This window comes from Lemur catta, chromosome 11, assembly GCF_020740605.2.
Source record: "Lemur catta isolate mLemCat1 chromosome 11, mLemCat1.pri, whole genome shotgun sequence".
In the NCBI taxonomy this organism is placed as follows: domain Eukaryota; kingdom Metazoa; phylum Chordata; class Mammalia; order Primates; family Lemuridae; genus Lemur; species Lemur catta.
In genome coordinates this window covers 51,270,892-51,292,335 of record NC_059138.1, presented here as the reverse complement: position 1 = coordinate 51,292,335, position 21,444 = coordinate 51,270,892, and the positions used below count along the sequence as shown (strand labels likewise).

Sequence of the window (21,444 nt, the reverse complement as noted above, 5' to 3'; positions counted from 1 at the left end):
AGGATTTTAAAATTAATCTTTTAAATAGGGCTATACAAAAGGGGGGAATCTTAAGAGTCATATTAGAATAAATATTAATAATTTCTCCTCTCAAATTTTACAGGACTGGATTTTACAAAACATGAGTATTACATTTAAGATGGAAAACACGGAAAATACCTCCAGCAAGATGATACCAACCTGAAAGCTTAATTCTGTCAGTGTTTATGAGGTCAAATATTTCCTGTAGTAGTTATAAACTATTTCTAATTCTTTAATATTGATCAAGGTTGTATTTTTGTTGGTATGTAATTGCTTTATTGCTGTTGAATTATCATTCCCATCCTTTCAGGTAATTTGTCAATAATTTCTGATTTAGAAGTCTCTGTAAAGTGTCTTTGTTTTAAATAAAATATCACTTAAAAGCAAATGTGATACATTTTTAATAGTCAATGGAAAATTATAACTAATTTTGTAAGGTCTCTTATACATTAATATTGACTTTAAAACTGTGCCAAACTGGCAGTATTATCCCAAAAAGTGATATTTTATCTTGATGTAGTGTACTGTGTGGCTTCTGAAATGTGCTTTTCATTACCAAGCCATCTTATATATTAAAGTATTTTTCTATGCATTGAGGACTACAAACTTGTGTTCTCATTATTGTTTTCATTTTGAAAAAGGAACAACAAACAAAAAGGCAGTAAGAAACTTCATTTTAGTAAAGTGCAGTTTGATAGAATTTTTGTCTTTAGGCATTAGCTCAGTTTGTCTTTTATATTACCTATTTATATCTCACATCTTATTCAAAAAAGGATATGAAGATTTAAAGAAATATACCAAACAGTAGAATAACATGAAGCAGATGAGGATACTGGAATGATTGGAAGTGAAGACAGGAAACTAGTAATATGGAGTTATGGTTTAGATTAATACTTTTGAGTACATGTTATAAAAGCCAGTATCTTTGATAAAGGGTACCGGTAAATTTGCTCTGTTTTCCATTTCTCAAAGTGAAGAGGGAGGGACTCATGAGCAGTTTCAAGATTCACATACTTATAAGAAAAACCAAACCACATGTTCAGGAGAGGCCCGGCCTTTTCTAGGACTAAGAATCAATAGAAATCTGTCCCATGGGTTTTCACAAAGGCTACCATGGTGTACAGCACTGTTTGTAGGTATTCTTATGACGACAGATTCTCTCCTGTGTAATGTGATGCCAGTACTTTGCTGCATTTACAGAGCTCAAGGGAAAGGTTAGCAGGAGCTGAGGCTACCATCACATTTATCCAGTAATTTGTTTACTGAGATGTTGATTACAATAATGATTGAGATATGCTCTCTATTTTGTTCCCAGGGGGGCTTAGAATCTGGGGAATGTGTTTGTGGTGTACAAAATGGGGCAAAGATTCCTTGTTATAACCATGGACACTTCCTATCAACTCTGGGTATAAACTGAGGTATACCTAAGGTGTATTTGGTGCTTTTTCTATGAGTATCTCATCATTGCCTACCCTACCCACATCCATTCCTGTGTTTTAGTAACACCCCTTTTTACATGGAATTTTTATGCTTAGGGCTTCCTGTGAAGGAAAGGAACACATTATGCTTTTTAATATCTTTTTGGGGGTGGTGGTAGTAGAGAGAGGGATTCAAGAGAGAACAAAGCTCACTGATAAGCTGATGCATATTATTATATCTACTCCTGTGGGCCACAAGGGGCCTGGGCAGCTCTGCCAGGGTGAGAGGCTGCGAGCCAAAGGTGAACTGGCAACTCATTCTAATTAGAACAGTAACAGTTGAAACTTCTCCCCTCAGTGAAAAAGCTACTACCCTCACAGAGAGGATAATGTAAAATTCCTAGAGAAATGTGAGTTCAGAAAGGAGGAGGAGGAGGAAAGAGGAAGTAGGAAAAGGTGGGCCAGTGGGGTGATAGAGCCTACTCTTATCTAATAATGAAAATGGAATGTATGTATCTCTTCCCAACTCTGCATTCCATGGCATCAGGTCGGTAGCCTGAAATTGGTCCTAGTGGGAGTATTTATACCATGCAAATTGGCAAATGCTATCAATCAAGGCTTCCCCTCTGGAGAGCCAGTTATTATACATTTACCAGTACACTGCTGAGTGCACTCTATGGGCCTAGCTAGAATCTAGACTCAAATACAGTTTATTTTCCTGTTTAAGAAAACAAGTTCTTGTCTCTCCCAGCCTTGGACATGAACTCAATTTTGTGGCTTCCTGGCTAGAGGAGGGGTGTGATGGGGATGAAGACAGGACATGGAAACCTCATAATAGCATCCAGAGACATGGATTTGCTCTACATTCAGCATTAAGGCATCTACCTCCTATTCTTCGGCAAGATACCTCCACCACCAAAGGAAGGAAAACACTTCCCCTACTCTCCTTTTCCCTTCCCCATTAAAGAAGAGAAATAGCATTAGAGTTTGCTTTGTATATTTATATATTAAGGGTAAAACCAGCTATTATTTTTACATTTCATTTTTACTCTTTAACTCATGACTAACATTTGCTTTTTATAGTAGAGATAACTTATTTTACTTTTGACCAACATATTTGTTGCAGAGTTACTGTTTATTTTGCTGCCCAGCATTAATACATACTTCTGATAACAGTTACCCTGATTCCCCAATTCCATTCAAATGCTTTGGACAGGGTTGGCCTGCTTCTGGGTCCAGGAGTAAGGCCGTACTCGGATCTGGCCAAAGTCACGGTGAATGGCTCAGGAGTGGGAATGTGGCCAATCACGGGTCTCAAGATGCATAGGCAGTTGTAGAAACTATTGAGAAATAGGGATATACTCTTCTCCACTGGATATGAACCTGAAAGAATGTAAGGCAGGAGCTGCTAGGAAAGGCGAAGATCCTACTCATATAGTTTTAGTTCCTAGATCCAACAATGCCTGCGGTCTAAATTAATCCTAGATGCGGTAGATACAGAGCCTGTAAAAAAATTTTTTTTGGCTTAAACTATTTGGAGTAGTTCATGTGCAACCAAAAGAGTTCTAACCAATACACTATGTTTTACAATTTCAGTTAAGAGAACTGGTAGTCTTTCCAAAGAAATTGATGACAACTCTTCTGATATTATGTGTTGATGTTTTCAATAAAAATAAATTATATGTCCTTACTTTTATTTTTTATAGTATTTTACTAAAATATTTGCTTTATATTTACATATAAAGATATATTTAACTAAAAAATAATAAGCAGAATTTATTTCAAAAGGTCTCTAGAGTATATGATGTAGGAATACTCTTTTTTGGTTCATCCACAGTTTTAACTGCTTTCACCTTCTGGAAGGCTCCTCCTCGAATGGGCAGTTTTTTAAGAGCAAGCTCAGTATCAGCCAGAGGTCCTCCTATTAATCGGGCAGGAGTGCTTTTCACTGTTACTACTGGACCAGAGGGTACCTAAAAATGCAAAAGGTAAATGTCTGTGAGTCTACTTACAAAATTTTCAATAAGAGAAAAACCCATTCATCCTTCAGCTTACTTTGGAAAAGATACAAGATATACATATGAGTAAGTAGGAGACAGTATGGCATAATGGAAAGATAAGGGCTCTGGAGCCAGGAAAAGCGGGTTTTTATTCTACTTATATTACTTATCAGCTTTGTAACCCAGGGAAAATTATATCCAGCAGAAGACACCAGGAACACTAGCATATGGCATGGATCTACTTGCCAGACAGAGGAGGCACTGCACATATATAAAGATAGATACACTGACTAGTGTTTGTAGAAGTTTCTTAGGAATCCTAGAGGGCTGGGCCTGCTGTAAACCAGCGCTGGGCAAGAGTGGATGTACCTTGGAGATAAGTATGTCTTAACAATGTGAAATCTGAACAGCAAAAGGAAAAGATGGGACAAAAATCCAATAGAAGTAACAGTTTGGGGGCCTAAATGTAATATTTATTAAGAAAACATTATAGAAAAAAACAATCTTACCGTTGTGTTAAGGCCTTTAATATCTGTCTGGTGCAATATTGCATTTTGTGGTCGTTTAATGTATCTAGAGGATTCTATAGCTTTTTCCTGAAGCCTTTTTGCTTTCTGCAGAATTTTAAATTAGAAAGATAATAATATTAATTGGTATTAAAGCATTAACTATGGTACTTACAATGAAAAGTACACTTAATTGTGTTTGGCTTATGCTTTGGCTGTTTATTAGGTAGCCCTGAAATCTGCATTTACTCATTTAGTCTAAGACAGTTATTAGTAAGTTAGATCCTTTGTACATTGAAGAAGACACCAAAAAACACTAAAAATGTTCCTGAGATTTCCAGAGGTATTGGCCATACATGACCAAGGAATGAAGCAGGTCCTAAGGAAAACAGGTTCAATTTTTAGCACATAATTTAATAAGCTACTAAATTTATATCAGGTGATGCACATTGCAAAATTAAGTACTAATTCAATACACTTATTATGCTTTAAACATTTACAACAATAGAAATTATATAACTCATTGCAGTTATATTCAAGCTCAATAGTTGAGCACTAAATAGGTGAAATGTGAGGTAACAAATGATCTGTAGGAAAGGGGCTGATTTTCATTAACTATTCCTTAAAAATACAGGCAGTTATGAGGAAATTTTGTAAGTACAGTTGGGAGGAACTTTTAGTGAAAAGGCGGATCCTTGGTACCTTGAGTGAGCTTGTACAGATGGCTGTATTTGATTTTGCTATCTTAGTATAGTTCCACTATAGTATAGTTAAGTTAGTGGACTAACTTAACATTTAACAATTTCACATCTAAAGAAAGAACTGTAACATTATGTAAAAAAGCATTCAAAGTACTAATGGAAAAGGTGGGGAAAAATATGAAACTTTGGAAATCCATGGCACTTCTCACGTATTTCAAACAATCAGCATTATAAACTTTTAAAATTAGTTTCTACCTTATAGCTAAAGCAGCTTATCACATTTTTTACAAAGGGATATTTATCCCAAATTCCCATTTAAGCTTTAATATAATGTTTCTTTCAGTGATCACAGAGGGGGAAAACACTTGGGGGAGAGGGTAATACAGGACAGTTGCTTTTTCTGTCCTTTGCTTCTTACAGAAAAGAAATCAAAGAATAAGAAGGTTCAGAATAGAAAGCAGAGCACATTTTTCCATCTCATTCCTGCCTCACTATCATCTCCTTCTTTATGTAGGCCAGGAACACCACACTCACCTCTCCTGGCTGAACCAAATTCAGTTGTCACCCTAAATTGCATGTGAGGATTGGATAGTGTTGGTAATGTGCAGAAAGGTCACCAGAAAAAAGTGAATGAGTATTCATTCCTGAAAAAGTCTCTCTGTAAGAGTTGGTTGTTTGTTGTAGATATCGTAATACTTTAAAAACCCTACCTTTAACATTTTAGCATTTGAAGTTCTAGCCACAAAATTTTCCCATGATTTATTAGCCAGTTCTCTTTGCTTGTGTGTAGCTTGTATCTGAAATAAGAGAGATAATTAAGAGTTTGGGTTTCTCTAAAAGGACACCAAAGGGCTTGAAAACTCTTATTTTGAAGGAAGCACCTGCTCTTTGCTGAGGTCAATTTTAAGGCTGACTAGTTAAAGGATTATTCACAGAACTTAAAAATTTAAAAACAAAAGCCTTAAAATGGAAAACAATCCTTTAATCATTATATGGTTAAGGTTTTTACTGCTTTTCATGTCATGTAATGCAAAACTAATATTTTTATAACAATAATTTTTCTAGCAAGACTGATTGTTTTACATGATTACTACTTGTGAAAACAGGTTATAATCCAGACAAGCTATATAAATGATTTAATAGCAAATTCACTGGGGAAAATAAAAAGAGATTCCTGTTAGCCATAGATAATAGTTTAGGCAAAATTATATTGGTAAAACTACTTCTAATTTATAACTTCAGTAAGACCAGCAATTTTATGAGTGCTGAATTTGTTATGGTGATATAGTCTAGGGAGCTACCTACTAACAAACTGCAAAGTCTGTAATTCTCAACAGTCTATTCATTAAACATATAATCAAAGGACACCTGCCCTTGGGTAGTATAGAATATACCATTAATCTTAAATTATGAACCTAAGAATATTTTTTAATGTTTCCAAGAGAATTCATTATCAGATCTATACCATTAAAATATTAGCAAGAAGACATGTTTCCATTGAATTACTTAATGTATTCTTATAGTACAGCAAAAAGAAATGCATATATATCAGTGGCTACCATCAAAATATAAATATGAACACATCTACAGACATCTCTGCCTTTATACTTCCTTCTGCCCCTCTGCTGCCAACCTAATGAACAAGTCCCGCTATACACTACTCAGAAGTGGTTTAATAATTTCCACATCCAAGATGCATTTTTTCTATCAATTACAGCAAAAAGATAACTTACAAATTGGCTAATTCACTAGCTCTACTTTTTAATTATACATTAGCACCTCAGGACATCTATAAAGCTTAGATGTTGCAATATAATGAACTCTGCCCACAATAAACACAGGTACTTTAATAAAAGTGCACATATAGACCTGTGGTTATAATCTAAAACCATCTTCTAGATATGGACCAACTATACTAGCAAAGAGCCCTTCCCTTCATCCTTCCTCTTCTCCCTCTTCCACAATTCCAGTGATGAACTATAGGGCTACATTTATCTCCAAGAGGTAGATTAACAAAGGTAATTCTGAGAAGACAGTTCTTCCTAAAAACTAACAAAAGGAAATTTATAACAAGGTTATTTTTTACTACTTCTCCTTTTTTTTCTTTTAGAGATAGCGTCTTGCTCTGTTGCCCAGGGTGGAGTGCAGTGGTGCGATCATAGCTCACTGTAGCCTTGAACTGCTGGGACTAGGGGCATGTGCTACCACACTCAGCCAATTTTTAAACTTTATTTGTAGAGATGGGGTTCTGCCATGTTGCCCAGGCCGGTCTTGAACTCCTAGCCTCAAGTGATCCTCCTGCCTTAGTCTCCCAAAGTGCTGGGATTATAGGCACGAGCCACTGTGCCCAGCCTACTGCCTATACTTGTAACATACTTTGAACATTAGGACTTATTTATCCTTTAATACACAGCAATGTTAACTAAAATGCATGTATTAGAACCATGTTAGTCAATCTGAACTAAACTAACTCATGGGCACAGAACCCTTCTCTCTGCATACTTCTTCCCCCTTCCCACCACCACCCAGCGAACAGTTAGCACACTCTCCAAGACATGAAGTTTTATAATTCCATTCCCAAAATTCAACAACTACTCCTATGAAATAACAAAAATTACTTAAAGGGTGTTACTTTAGCTCTCTACTTTTAACATATTTTGTGCACTTTTAAACATCTAGAAAGACTAGATGTTTCAAACAGGACTTAAGTTTTCCACCATACACACAGTAGCACTGAATAAACAGCATGCACACATAAAAACTATAATCTCAGAGTGTCTTCTAAATAGGAACATTCTGTCCTAGAACCTTCCCCTTCCCATTTCTGTCAACTCAGTGGACAGGTATAAGCATTTGTAATGCTTAGAGGGGATTTTTTAATAATTTCACTTCCTTAAGTGTTTTTCAGAACAGTATTCAATGTATTAGTTTACTCAACTCTGCTTTTGTCATATATTGGCAACCTCTTTAACATCTAGAAAGACTAAATGTTTGTAAATTAGGACTCATTTGTCCTTTATATACATAATATACGTAGCAAAGTAAAATAAAATGCACAGACAGAAGAAACAATGGTCTATCTTGCCTCACCATAAACACATTAGTACAAAGCCCTTTGCATTGTTCTCTCCTCCTTCCTCCCTGTACCAGCACAGATATAATAATGTGTACTGCTCAAAGAAGTAGTTTGATCATTTAATTTCCAAAGACAATACATTATAAGAATTTTAACAAATGGATATCTACAAAATGTATTTACTACCTCTACTTTTAACATACTTTGTATACTTCTAAACATCTAGAAAGACCAGATGTTTCAAATAAGGGCTTAAGTTTGTCCACTATATACACAGTAGTGTTGAATAAACTACACACATATAACAATGGTTATATCTGAAACTGTCTTCTAAATAGGAACATTCTGGTCTAGAATCCTTCATTTCTTCCAACTCCTTTCCACCACCAACCCGGTGAATACAGGCACGTGTGTCACTTAAATGGGATGTTAGCATTTCATTCCAAAAGTCCTTTTCAGAAGACAGCCTTTCTATGAATTTTAACACAAAGTGTACAAAATGTGTTAGTTGGCTAACTTTATTTTTGTCATACATTGGCTATTTCTTTAATATCTAAATACTAGATATTATCAAATTAGGAAAAAAGGCTGATATCCTCTGATAGGCTTTTTCTGATAGCTAAAGTCAGAGACCTTTATCTCTATTTATAGAATGCTCACAATGAAGGTTTTGGCTCTGAGGTAAGGATGAAGCCCATCAATAGATATGCCTATGGTTGGAATATCAGTAAGGACGTATCATAGAGTGAGGGCTGGGGGCCAACTTTATCTCTCAGTGAGGTTATGCATATAGTCAATAGAGATACACTGTTGTCAGATAGAATTTGTTAAATGTATACATGTAAGTAGGCCACAAGTTTTGGACTCATGTTTGGTATTTTAAAAAATGGCAGTGTCTCAGGTATCTCTTTATCTTTTAAAGATGTAAGACTATAAAATTCAAATTATAGTGCCATAAAACAACACTTAATATAGTAATGGAATCTCAAGCTTTTAATTCCATGGTTTCTTTTAAAACATCACAGAGACACTTAAAATAACTGTAAGAGAAAACCCACAAAATAACTCAAGGCTGAAACATTCACAAATAAGACAAATTCTGTGGATAACTTAATCTAGTTTATATACTGAAATTAATATCTTGTGCCTCAATGGTATCTGTGGCTTACTTTTTAAATTAACATATAATATTGATAGTTGTACACATGTAAGGGCTACATGTGATATTTTGATGCATGTACACAATGTGTAATGATCAAATTGGGATAATTGGGATATTCATCACCTCAAACATTTATCATTTCTTTGTGTTGGGAACATTCTAAATCTTCTCTTCTGGCTATTTTGAAATACACAATAACTTATTGTTATAGTTGCCCTATTGTGCTTTCAAACACTAGAACTTATTCCTTTTACCTAACTATATTTTTGTATCCATTAACCAACCTTTCTTCATACCCCCCACTCCACGTGGCTTACTTTTGCATATGCTTTTTGTTCATTTTGTACGTCCTGGCGTGCTTGGCTTTCAATCATCTCACTTTGCAGAGAAGCAACCATCTTTCCGATATTTTCTGATGCTGTTGTAATAGTGTCTAAAATTTTTTGATCTGTAGAGACTGGTCTTAACTTTTCTAATTTTATTTCTTCATATATTTCATTCCATATTTCTCCAATCTGTTATAACAAAGTTTAGGTTTGATAAAGATACATTAACCAAAAATAAATGATACGGTTTTAGGTAATCTTCTACCTAAAACTTATGTGAGTGGTCACTCTTGTCAACATTTAAGCTTTTCCTAGATTACTTCTTGGGAATAAGTATATTGGGAATGATTTAGGGTAACAGTTACAGTTGAGTATTCAGAAGTAATTTTTCAAATGTTTTTCAATGATAAGGTATTCATGGATGAGGTTCCACTACCTATGTGTAGTTCATTGCCATCATCATTGGCCTTTGGCTTATAACACTTGCCTTGTTTTCACAGCTGCTGAAACTGCTGATTTATTCTCATCTTTCTGAACTATTGCTGCTTTCCTCCCTAAAGCCCTGTATTGAAGGCTAGGTCAAGCTGAACTTGTAGGAGAATGAACATGAGGATTATGGGGACCCTAGGACCCAGGTACTCTGAGAAAACAGGGCCCTACTCCTCACCTTCTAGTTAATTATAATTGTATCTCAAATTTTTAACTCCATGGTTCCATCATGCTGATAGCTCATAATCTGAGTTGTCTAGAAATTAATGTGCTTGGGAATATTTAAAATTAGAGAAAAACTTATGTATCTAGGATATGGATAAAATTCAACTTTGTTTTCATTTGAAAATAGAGGTTTATTCATTAACAACATTCAAATACATAGTACTAATATTAGTTTAAGGAGAATGTTTACTTAAAAAGACTTTCCTGAAACTTCAAAAGCATTTATTTACTGATAAAAATATAACCAGCAAGGTAAGAAACTTAATATCCTTACATTTAGATTTGATCATGATATAAAGTTATAATAAAATACTTTAATAAGCATTAATAATTTATTTAAATATGTAATAATTTATTTAATTTCAAATGCTAATGCTCAAAGAGAAGAAATTGTATTTTAAAAAATTCTGTTAGGCTTCTGAATAGCTTTATGTCAGTAATGTACCTCTTCTTTTATAAACTGAGTTGGATGAAATCTTATCCCAAATATATTTGATTGGATATTTTCTTTATATCTAATATATATTTAACAGTATCAGATGCAAAATGGAAAATAAAAACTACACAAAATGTGGTTGATTGCTCACAACTGTGAATAGGTCTATTTCCCAATTAATTTTTTGCCATATTAGATTTTAATAATAATATTATTAAAAAGGTACTTACTTTAAAATCGAGGTATCTATGTATAATACAGAGGGTGACAAAATCTTCAGTGGATAGGCCAGGTAAATTTTCAAAATCTAAACAAAATTATAAAGACAGAATTACTGTAACAGAGTAAGTGATTCCAAGAGGCATATATGGTTTTAGGTTATTAAGTGTGAAGTGTCTGATTTCCTTAAGTACTAAGTTTGACATTTGACATCTCTAACATTTCACTTTGACACTTCTTGTTTTATTTTAATGTGAATGAAGGTACATCCTCTTTCTTTCAAACACACAATTTGGCTTGTGATTATCTTTCAAACATTTTTAAGAGCAATTTTTGTGAAACCATGGATAAGTAAAAAATTCATGTTATTTTTGAATATGAGTTCCACTGTGGAACCAATGCAGCACAGACTGCTCCAAATGTCAACGAAGTGTTTCGGAAGGATGTGGTTAATGAACACATTGCATGTTGATGGTCTGAGAAGTTCCATTCTGGTGATTTTAATCTTGAAAATGAGCCATGTGGGTGACCTGAGACCAAGGTGGATAATGATGAGCTGAAAGCTGTAGAGGAAGCGAATCCATTTCAACCTACACATGAGTTAGCAGCAAGGTTTGATGTTACTATTCCAACAATATTGGCCCATTTGAAACAAATTGGCAAGATAAATAAGGGGGATAGAAGGGAACTACATGAATTAAATGAGCATCAGAAAAGACATCATCTTTGAAGCTTGCCTTTCTTTGCTGTCACGACATAAAGGTGAACCATTTCTACGTTGTATCATTATGTGTGGTGAAAAATAGATTCTTTTTGACAATTGCAAGCATTCGGCACAATGGTTGGATAAAGATGAAGTGCCGAAACACAGTCCAAAACCAAATATTCATCAAAAAAGCTAATGGTGTCTGTTTGGTGGTCCAGTGCTGGTATTATCCACTACAGCTTCATGAAACCTGGCCAATCGATTATAGCAGATGTCTACTGCAACCAGTTGGACAAAATGATGAGGATGCTTGCGATTAAGCAGCCGAGACTGGTCAATAAAGACAGGCCAATACTCTTGCAAGCCAACGCTCAACCACAAGTCATACACATAATGCTGCTCATGCTATGGCGGCTGGACTTAGAAACTCTCTGTTATCCACCATATTCACCAGAACTTTTGCCAACTGACTACCACTTCTTCCAGGCTTTGGACCACTCTTTGCAAGAAAAAATATTCAATTCTCAACAAGCTGTGGAAAATGCCATTTGCGACTTCATTGCTACTCGCTCTCCAGCTTCTTTGCTGCTGGCATAAACAAGCTATGTTAAGAGGGCAAAACTGTATTGACAGTTTATGTGCATACGTTGATTAATTATACTGCTTCTTGTTTGAGATATAATAAACTTTTGATTCAAAATTGGATGTTTCATATTTAATGACCTTAATATTATAAAAACACATGCAAATATTAATAGTTACTTTTGATTTCATCTTTATTTATGAAAAAGCTACTTCTGTGAGTAGTTTGTGAATAGGCTTCCGCTATAACAAACCTCTGCCAGGTCATCTTTATTTAGCCATTAGAAGAGAAATCATTCTTTCTGTGTTGTCATGAGACAATGATATCTTACTTTCAGTAGCTTAATGTGTGAGGACTTTTTGCTTAATAGGAAGCAAGGACTTTAAAAAACTCAGATGATTCAGAATGCTAGTGTTAAACTCTAATCATCTAAACTAACTGCCCTTAATCCTGGCTGTACATTGAAATTGCCTGGGAAGGTTTAAAAAATACTGATGCCTGGGCTCCACATCTAGAGATTCTGTTTGGTCATGGGTGCAGTTTGAGAACTGGGGTAACAATGGAACATAAATTTCTCTGTATATAGAAACCTTTGCTCACTATGTTTGAAAAATGGACTCCAAAGCAAAATTAATGTGTATACTCAGCAAAACAAAGAGGTTCTTCTGAATTTGAGGAGCAACTTCTTACCTAGTTTGTCCAATACAGCGTAAATTTTTGCTCTGATATTCTCAGCAACATCCATAACTGCAATAGATGGGCAGTTAGCAGGCAGTGGCATAATTTTTTGCTCTTCTTGAAAACTAGTAAATAGAGGTCTCTTCGTATCTAATCATTCGTAGAAGGGAAAGATAAAAACTGTGGTAAATACTGAATTTTTAGATTTTAGTCTAGATAGCAAAATAAATAAAAATAATTATAGCAGTAAAATATGCCTTGTACATGGTTTACCTTTTTCAAAATCATAAATAATCAGTAATTTCCTCCCCACACGGTGGCAAAACTTAAAGCTTTAATTTTTATTATTTATGTAAAATCTAAAAATTTCACAAAATTACTTTTTAAAAGTAAAATTTTTATGTAAATAACTTTAAAAATTTTGAGATCTAGAAGTTGAATAATGTCAGTTTAACAATGATAAAACCTCCTTTGCTTTTTGCTTCTATATATTATGCTGTAAATATAAAACTAATTTATTATGTTATAGATCAAAACTCAGAAATAATAAAAATGGATTGAAGATACGAATCATCAGAAGGGGAAGTATTTTCATTTAAAAATAAACAGTACTAACAGTTTAGATGAAACCAAAAGAATTTTAAAAGGTTCAGAAAATGTAATATAGCATTATAGAATATGTAAATAAATGAACTATAAATTCTGATAATTCTATCCTCATTAATTTAGAATCTAGAAATTAAAATTTATGAACTTTTGATTTATTTTTATTTAGAAAACAATTTATTCTTTCATGTAAAAATTATATAAACATTAATCAACAGAAATGTATAAAATGCTATAAAATTATTTTCAAGTAATCTATTTATAACCCAAAATTTCATTGGTAAATGAAATATTACTGAATCAATTTCTAAAAGCAAGGAACGCAAAGAAACTTCTTTAGGAACCACTGTTAGTTTTTTGAGTTAATAGTATAATCAAATACCATTTCTTGAAAATATTCTATAAAAATATGAACCTACTACTAATTTAGTTTTCTTCCACTCATTCAGAATTTATGAGACCAAGTTCTTTAAACCCTTGTGAAAAGAACTTTAGTTAGACCAAGGGGTGAAAGTCCTCAGGCTTTTCTAATAATATCTTTTAAAGATTTTTTATATGAAGGGGGAGAGTGAGGAGGGGATTCAATTTCCTTTTTTTGTTTGTTTTTGAGACGGTCTTGCTCTGTTGCCCAAGCTAGAGTGCTGTGGCATCAGCCAAGCTCACAGCAACCTCAAACTCCCGGGCTCAAGCAATCCTCCTGCCTCAGCCTCCCAAGTAGCTGGGACTATAGGCATGCACCACGATGCTCAGCTAATTTTTCTATGTTTAGTAGAGAAAGGGTCTCACTCTTACTCAGGCTGGTCTGGAACTCAGCTTAAGCAATCCTCGTGCCTTAGCTTCCCAGAGTGCTAGGATTACAGGCATGAGACACTGCGCTTGGCCTAAAGATCTTTTTTTAAAAAATGCATCTAATTGCTCCCACTAACAATTATAAATATACTCACCAATGATCTTCCCATTTTTATCACGTTTTACTCCTAGTTCTTTTTCTTCCTTTCTCCACAGTTTAATTAAAAGACTAGCAGCTGTCTGATTCTTCTTCCCTCGCCAAACGTTGACATGAGCCGCAGTTTTGGGATTATCACAAAATTCAACCATTATTCCGAGTATTAGATTACAGAATTTTTTTTGGTTCAACTTTAGTAAGGAAATAGAAAAGGAAAAAAGTTGTGATAAATATTAAAAATTATTGCCTTAATAAAAAAAGAGGAACATTTGCATTATCAGTTTCTTCTAAACTCAGAGTTGGGACAATCTCCTGTTAAAATTCCCATTGTAATGAGTACATTTTCAAACATTAGAAATTCAAAAGGATAAAAAGAAAAAGACGTAATATAATTCTGAAGTAACCATAAAAATGCTATGACCAAAAATGTAATTGATTTGGTTCAGTTGGAAAAGGGAGATTTGCAAAAATAAGAGAAGATGTTCATTTTAAGTTCAGTGAAGTCAACAGTGCTTTACATAGTTCACTGTAATTATAAGATCTTTCCTCATTAACATGCTTTATGAAGGTTTGTAAAGATTTGACATTAATATTAACTATAATGTCTTTGTTATCAAAAGAATAACCGATGGTAATTACAAGTGACAGTCACATATGAAAATAAAATGAGATATAATTTTGTTTTTTGACAATTAGCATCCATAAAAGAGTATTTAAGCATTCAAGAGACATTCTCTTATTATCAAGAATATTTCCTTTATTTTGCTACAACTAGTTTTCAGCAAACCAAAATTTAGGTACAGAAAATTCCATCCAAAGCAATGGGCTCCACACAGTAATTCTTCTATGTGAAATATTTTTTGTCGATTAACTTTTACAGTATATTGCTAATTAAATATAGCAAAAGAAACAAGTAACCTTTTTTTTGAATTGCAAACCTTATCAGTTTCCTTGTATAAAATGAAAGATAATAATATTACCTGCAAAGGGTTATTATGAGATTACCTGGCACATAGTAAGCTCTCAATAATATTTAACCATTATCAGCAATTATTATCATTGCACACTTTATAAATATTTTAGCAGAAGTGTATTATGCAGAACCCTCAGTCAATTGAATTTTTTATTCCTATACTTCACTTTCAGGAGAAAGAGGCAAATGTCAAAGGTTGAAGTTGATATAAAAACTACATTAAAGAATATTTATAATTTGTAACTAACTTGACCAGTTCAATTGAATTAAACACAATCTAATAATAATATTCACAATAGTAAACACATAGCAATATGTGCCAGATACTATTTTAATCAATGTGTGTACTATATAAGTATGCATGCACAATCGTGTACATGCACACACATTCATTTAATCCTTCCAACAGTGCAATGAGGTATGTACCGTTGTTAACCCTGTTTTACAGATAAAGAAATCAAAAACAGAGAAATGAACTAATTTTCTTTTAGGGAGGTTAAAGGATACAAATAATTTTAGCATTTTTGTTAAATCAAAGTAGGTTTGTTCTTCTGTTAATAAAATCAAGAACGGTGGCAACCATAGACAGCGCTAGAACTCTGCAGGACAATCTCTTTTGTTTCAAAATTTTGTTGAAACAAAATTACACTTTTTTTCCATATCCTCTTGACTATGGACCCCACTTAGAACTCAGGCTTGCTGGAAGTTACATTTTTCACAGCTGCTAGATGGCAACTGTCTTTCCTGGAAGGCTTAGTATGCTCACTCCTGCTCAGTCTGCAAAATGGTAGTCCATGACATACTAGACTTTTTCACATTACCTCCAAACTATACACAGTTGTTTAAAATACTTATCTTTGTTCCTTGTCTAATGTGGCCCTTAACTTTTAATACTAGGAGAAGCTAGAAGTTATTAATAAATGAATAGGGGTTTTGGTATAGTCTAGCTCTTCACAATTGTTTCTTAGCAGGTTGGTGGGGTACAAAGAAAAAATAAATTCTCTGCATATGTGTATTTGGGAACACTGACCTAAGTAAACTGATTTCTTAACTGGAGGAATTTTCAGAGCCTTTAATACGCTGGTGATTATGAATTTCCAGGTGATGTTTTGCTTAAATAATATATTTGAACATGATTTGGGGGCACATTTATTCCTAGAGTAGTGTTCTGTGGCACTCAGTTTGGAAAAGATTAATAAAGCCACATTCATCTTTGCCTTACAATTGCTATAACCATACTTACTGCCAATAAATCCAAAAGGAGAAAAATGCCTTCCTTTTCAAGGAAGTAATCCTCTGAAGGATAACATCCCAAAATGCAGCACCTTAAAGTGAAAAGAAGTTATTCATTTGACATTTATTGTTAAACTCAATTTGTACAGTTTTTTTTGTTTGTTTGTTTTTGAGACAGAGTCTTGCTCTGTCACCTGGGCTAGAGTGCAGTAGTGTCATCATTGCTCACTGCAACCTCAAATTACTGGGCGCAAGCGATCCTCCTGCCTCAGCCTCCCCAGTAGCCAGGACTACAGGCATGTGCCACCATGCCTGGCTAATTTTTCTATTTTGGGGAGAGACAGGTTCACGCTTTTGCTCAGGCTGATCTCAAACTCCTGAGCTCAAGCATTCCTCCTGCCTTGGCCTCCCAGAATGGTAGGATTTCAGGTGAGAGCCACCTCACCCAGCCAGTTTTATTTTTATTAAAGCGTTTTCAAAGAACATTTTTTTTCTTCATTTCCTTAAATCGAGTAGCTAATGTTTTACTTAAAAAAATATAACTCTGAGGAAACTTTACCAGTATAGTTTTACCTTTTTTAATCAGTATCAATTCTTCTTAATAACTGCCTATTTCTTTTCTGTAATGCAACATTCTCCTTTGCTTTTACGATATTAATTATTCCTAAAGATCTCTTCTGGTCATTCTAGTAACTATTTCTTCAAAGTTTATCCATTTATTGTCTCTCTTTCATGGTATTGGTATACCGCAAACATTTGATAATTCTTGATTATATCTCATCTCTTCAATTGAGATTATTTGCTAACGTGCCCGCTTAGGCCTGCGTAGCTCATATGAAGTAAAGGACTAAAGTTGCTGCCAGGATTACTTACACTGTTTTCCCAGGCTGAACAAGCTATTGCTGGTGGTAATGGTCAATAGTAACAGAGGCTAATCTTTGTTCCAACCAGGCATTGCAAGCCTGCTGAGGTCAGCCTCCTGTGTCCCTTTCGTAAACATAGCTCCTTCTTGAAAAGATTGATAAATTGGACCACACTAAAATTAAGACTATTAGTTCAACAAAAAAAGAGTGAAGAGAATGAAAAAAGCAAGGCTTGGAGTCACAGAATACATTTCACGAACAAATAACAGAAAAGGAATCATGTCCAAGATACACAAAGAATTCTATAAAAAAAAGACAGGCAATCAATCCAACAGAAAAGTGAGCAAGAGACTTGAATACGCACTTCACACAAAAAAAGAGCCTTTTCAAATGGCAAATAAACTCACTAGTAATCGAGAATATGAAAATTAAAACTACAATGAGACAATGATACAAGTCCAAATGAATGGCAGCAATTAAAAATACTCACAATGCAATGTGTTGGTAAGGGAGCAAAGAAAAATCTCCACGCTACTGGAAAGGTGTAACTGATATAACTACATTGGAAAAAATTTTGGCATTATCTCCTAAAGCCAAATAGATATTCAACGATTTTTACATTAGATATATACTTGACAAAGATACGTATACATATGTAATAAAATATATGTACAAAAATATTTGTTACAATATTAGTCAAACTGCTACAAGCTAAAAAACAAACTCTAGATGTCCATCAATAAATAAATTGTGGTATTCATATGATGTAATACTACACAGGAATGAAAACTAATAAGTACATTAATGTCATACTTAACAAACATGAAAATAGAAGTCAGACACAAAAGAATGTATCTTATGTGATTTCACTAATTAAAAAACAGGCAAAACTAATCTATGGTATTAGAAATCAGGATGATTACTTCTGGGGAGTAGGAGGGGAAATCGAGATGGACAGGTGTGAGGAAGCCTTCAGGGGTGCTAGTATATTATATAACTTAATGAGGATGGTGGTTGCATGGGTATTTTTGTGATAATTTTGTGACAATGTGCTATAATATACATAAAGCATGACATGCACATTAAAGAGAAAAATATTTGGAAAACACATTTAAAAAAACACAAGCCGAACTATAAGAATATAAGTGATAAACCTGGACTAATTATACGTACTAATGACTAGAAAATAATTAAATATTTACTAGACCCCAAAAAGATGACAAGTAGATTATATTTCCAGTTAACTTTATGTGTTAAAAATAGTAATTAAGAATGCTCTAAGATGTTTTTATATATTTTAAAGCAAATCAGGAATAAGAGAGGAAACTCCACTCTGACATCTGTTAAAAGTATTTCCTGTACTAAATTGGAATGTTATAAAGTATGCATTTGGTGTCAATACAATAGAGATAAAATGACTTATGCTTCATTTACTTGTTGTTACATCTACTTTATCTCTTATCCAAAGGATTTGAAATTGTATTACAATAAAACACAGAAATAAAGTCATTAATCTATTAATTTTTAATTTTTATTTTGGTATAATTGAGATGTGTTAAATAAAGAAGGGATTAGGAAACATCGAGACATTTTCTGCAAAAACCTCTGAATCCCAATATATTGCTCCATAGTAAGGGTGGTTATTCATCAATACTTGTCTCTGAAGTTTTAAATCATGGTTAATACAGTGCTTTGGTCAAAATAATTTGCTGTTGAAACTTAAAAAAGATCATATTATCACTGTATGCTTCTCTTCCCTACAGTAAAAAACAATCTGAGTAGCTAATTAGGTCCATTGTGTGTATTTGGATGGGAGCTGAGAAGTCTAGCTCTCTATATATACAGAGAATTTGCAGCAGGTAAATCTAGTTACTTGATCTGATGGAAAGCAATATTAATCCGAGTTTTGTTACTAAATGTGTTACATTTGGCCCAAATAGAACAAAAGAAATATATTAAGTTTAGTGATATAAAGAAGTCAAGTAATTTTCTCCAAGACAAAATATGGTCAATTAATGCTTAAGAAAAGGAGTATTTTTTGCCATTAGGAATGTTAAAAAGTTTATGAAAAAATATCATCTAATCAATGTCTAATCAATTGGTTTTCAACTCCTTGAAGAGAAGATAAATGGAGAATTCAATAGTCTTCGAGTATAAGAATAATACTGTATGAGCAATAGTAGGTACTTGTGTTTTTCCTAGACCAGAGATTTAAGTTTAGATATGAGTGAGTTTGTATTTGAGTGATGGGCAAAATTATTTTCCAAAGGACACTGCTGAGTGTCATTTTTGGACTATCTAAAAGAGAAAGACAGAGAGAAGAGTTATCTTTCTGATATGGTTTTGAGGGAAGAAAATTGGCATGCATAGCTACAGAGTATTAACAATTTTCTCATACAGTCATGGGCCGCATAATGACATTTGATGTTTTGGTCAGTAATCAACTGCACATACAACTGTGTTCCTATAAGGTTATATAATAATAGAGCTGAAAAATTCCTATCATCTAGTGATATCTTGATGATCCTAACCTTGTAGAGGCCTAGGCTAATGTGTGTGTTTGTGTCTTAGTTTTTAAAAAAAAAGTTTAAAAAGTAAAAACAATTTAAACTTTCTAAAAATAGAAAAAGCTTATAGAATAAGAGTATAAAGAAATAAAATATTTTTGTACAACTGTACAATGTACACTTAGTTTTAAGCTAATTGTTATTATAAAAAGTCAAAAATTAAAAAAAATAAAATGTTTATGAATTTAAAAAGTTACAGTAAGCTAAGGTTAATTTATTAGTGAAGAAAGAAAAATATTTTAAGAGTAAATTTAGTGTAGCCTAAGTGTACAGTGTTTATAAAGTCTACAGTAGTGTATAGTAATGTTCTCAACCTTCACATTTTCTCACCATTCACTCATTGACTTACCCAGAGCAACTTCCAGTCCTGCAAGTTCCATTCATGGTAAGTGCCCTACACAGGTATACTATTTTTTATCCTTTATACCATATTTTTACTGTAGCTTTTCTATGTTTAAATATGTTTATATACACAGATACTTATCACTGTGTTACAGCTGCCTACAGTATTCAGTACAGTAACATGCTGTACAGGTTTGTAGCCTAGGAGCAATAGGCTGTACCATCTAGCCTAGATGTGTAGTAGGCTGTACCACTCTAGGTTTGTGTAAATGCACTTTATGATGTTTGCACAAGATGAAATCACCTAAGGACACGTTTCTCAGAATGTATCCCCGTTGTTGTTAAGTGACACATGACCGTACTGTGATTCTACCTAACTTGGTTACAGTCATACTCACCAAATGCTGTCCAATGTACTAAAAAGAAGTACATTATGGCCTAAGCCACTTTGTAACTTCTTTGGGTCTGTTTTCATTACATGAAGAATTATATCTACTCCTTCAGTTCCAAAAATTTCCTGTTTAAGAGATTTGTTTAAAATTATTTATTGAAATAAATAATCTCCTCCTTCCCCACTTTATCCTGTTTCCTAAAATTATTTTTTTTATCAGAGAAATACAGCAGCATCATTAGGAAAATATTAAATAGCATTTTTAGTGTAATTTAAAAAATTCATACTTGTTCTCAGGAATTTAAAACAAATTATTATAAAGCTAATCATTTTAAGAGAGGGCATCAATCAATATGCCAGCTTAATGTCCCTTTAGATTGTTTTTTCCCTTTCTCTCCTTTTTTTTTTTTAAAAAAAAACCATAAGACTTGCCCCATGATTTTCTTCCATGTTATAATAAATACAGTCTAGCACCACATGAGATCAATACTAGATAGTAATAACTATCATGGATGATTTTCTAATAATCCCAAGAGAGAAATAAGTATATAACTGGAAGGTAAAACCTTCAATAATTTAGATGAAGTTATTGCCACTTAATATGTTCCCCTTACCAACTATTGTTCTCATTGTCTTGCTCAGTTCTGGTTCTCAGTAAGCAAGATTATGATTAGTTTTCCAGAAGAGCACAGGCACAGAGTGGGAGAATATAAGAAGTTGCACCAAAGTTTGGTGCTAGCATGCATTCACTGTTACTGTTGCCTCCTACCAAAACCTATCTATCGAAACTTTGATCATTTTTGGTTTTTATCTTTCCAATTCTGTCTCTTGTTGTTAAATATTTAAATTATCAATCTCTGAGACTCAGAGTTTATGATGGAACTAAAAAAGATCAAAGGGAATTAAGCACTTGTTCTAACTTTTGGTATTAGGTATGAACCCAACTCAAACCCCAAATAACATTTGCAATGATATAG

At 33.6% G+C, this 21,444-nt stretch overlaps 1 protein-coding gene across 9 annotated transcripts in view; it reads right to left on the bottom strand.

Annotated features, from left to right (window-relative positions):
• Positions 1–21,444, bottom strand: part of CFAP69 (cilia and flagella associated protein 69) — a 62,086-nt gene that overhangs the window by 1,127 nt on the left and 39,515 nt on the right. For 6 of the 9 annotated variants that reach the window (XM_045564047.1, XM_045564048.1, XM_045564039.1 and 3 more), the window contains 9 exons: positions 20,475–20,593; positions 16,315–16,396; positions 14,097–14,289; positions 12,559–12,696; positions 10,591–10,667; positions 9,202–9,399; positions 5,357–5,443; positions 3,949–4,053; positions 3,076–3,412 (listed from right to left, as the gene is read on the bottom strand). In XM_045564047.1, coding sequence (XP_045420003.1) covers positions 3,221–3,412; positions 3,949–4,053; positions 5,357–5,443; positions 9,202–9,399; positions 10,591–10,667; positions 12,559–12,696; positions 14,097–14,289; positions 16,315–16,396; positions 20,475–20,593 — 1,191 coding nt within the window. In that variant the 3' untranslated portion in view covers positions 3,076–3,220. The other 3 variants (XM_045564042.1, XM_045564044.1, XM_045564043.1) reach the window with 3 other exon arrangements.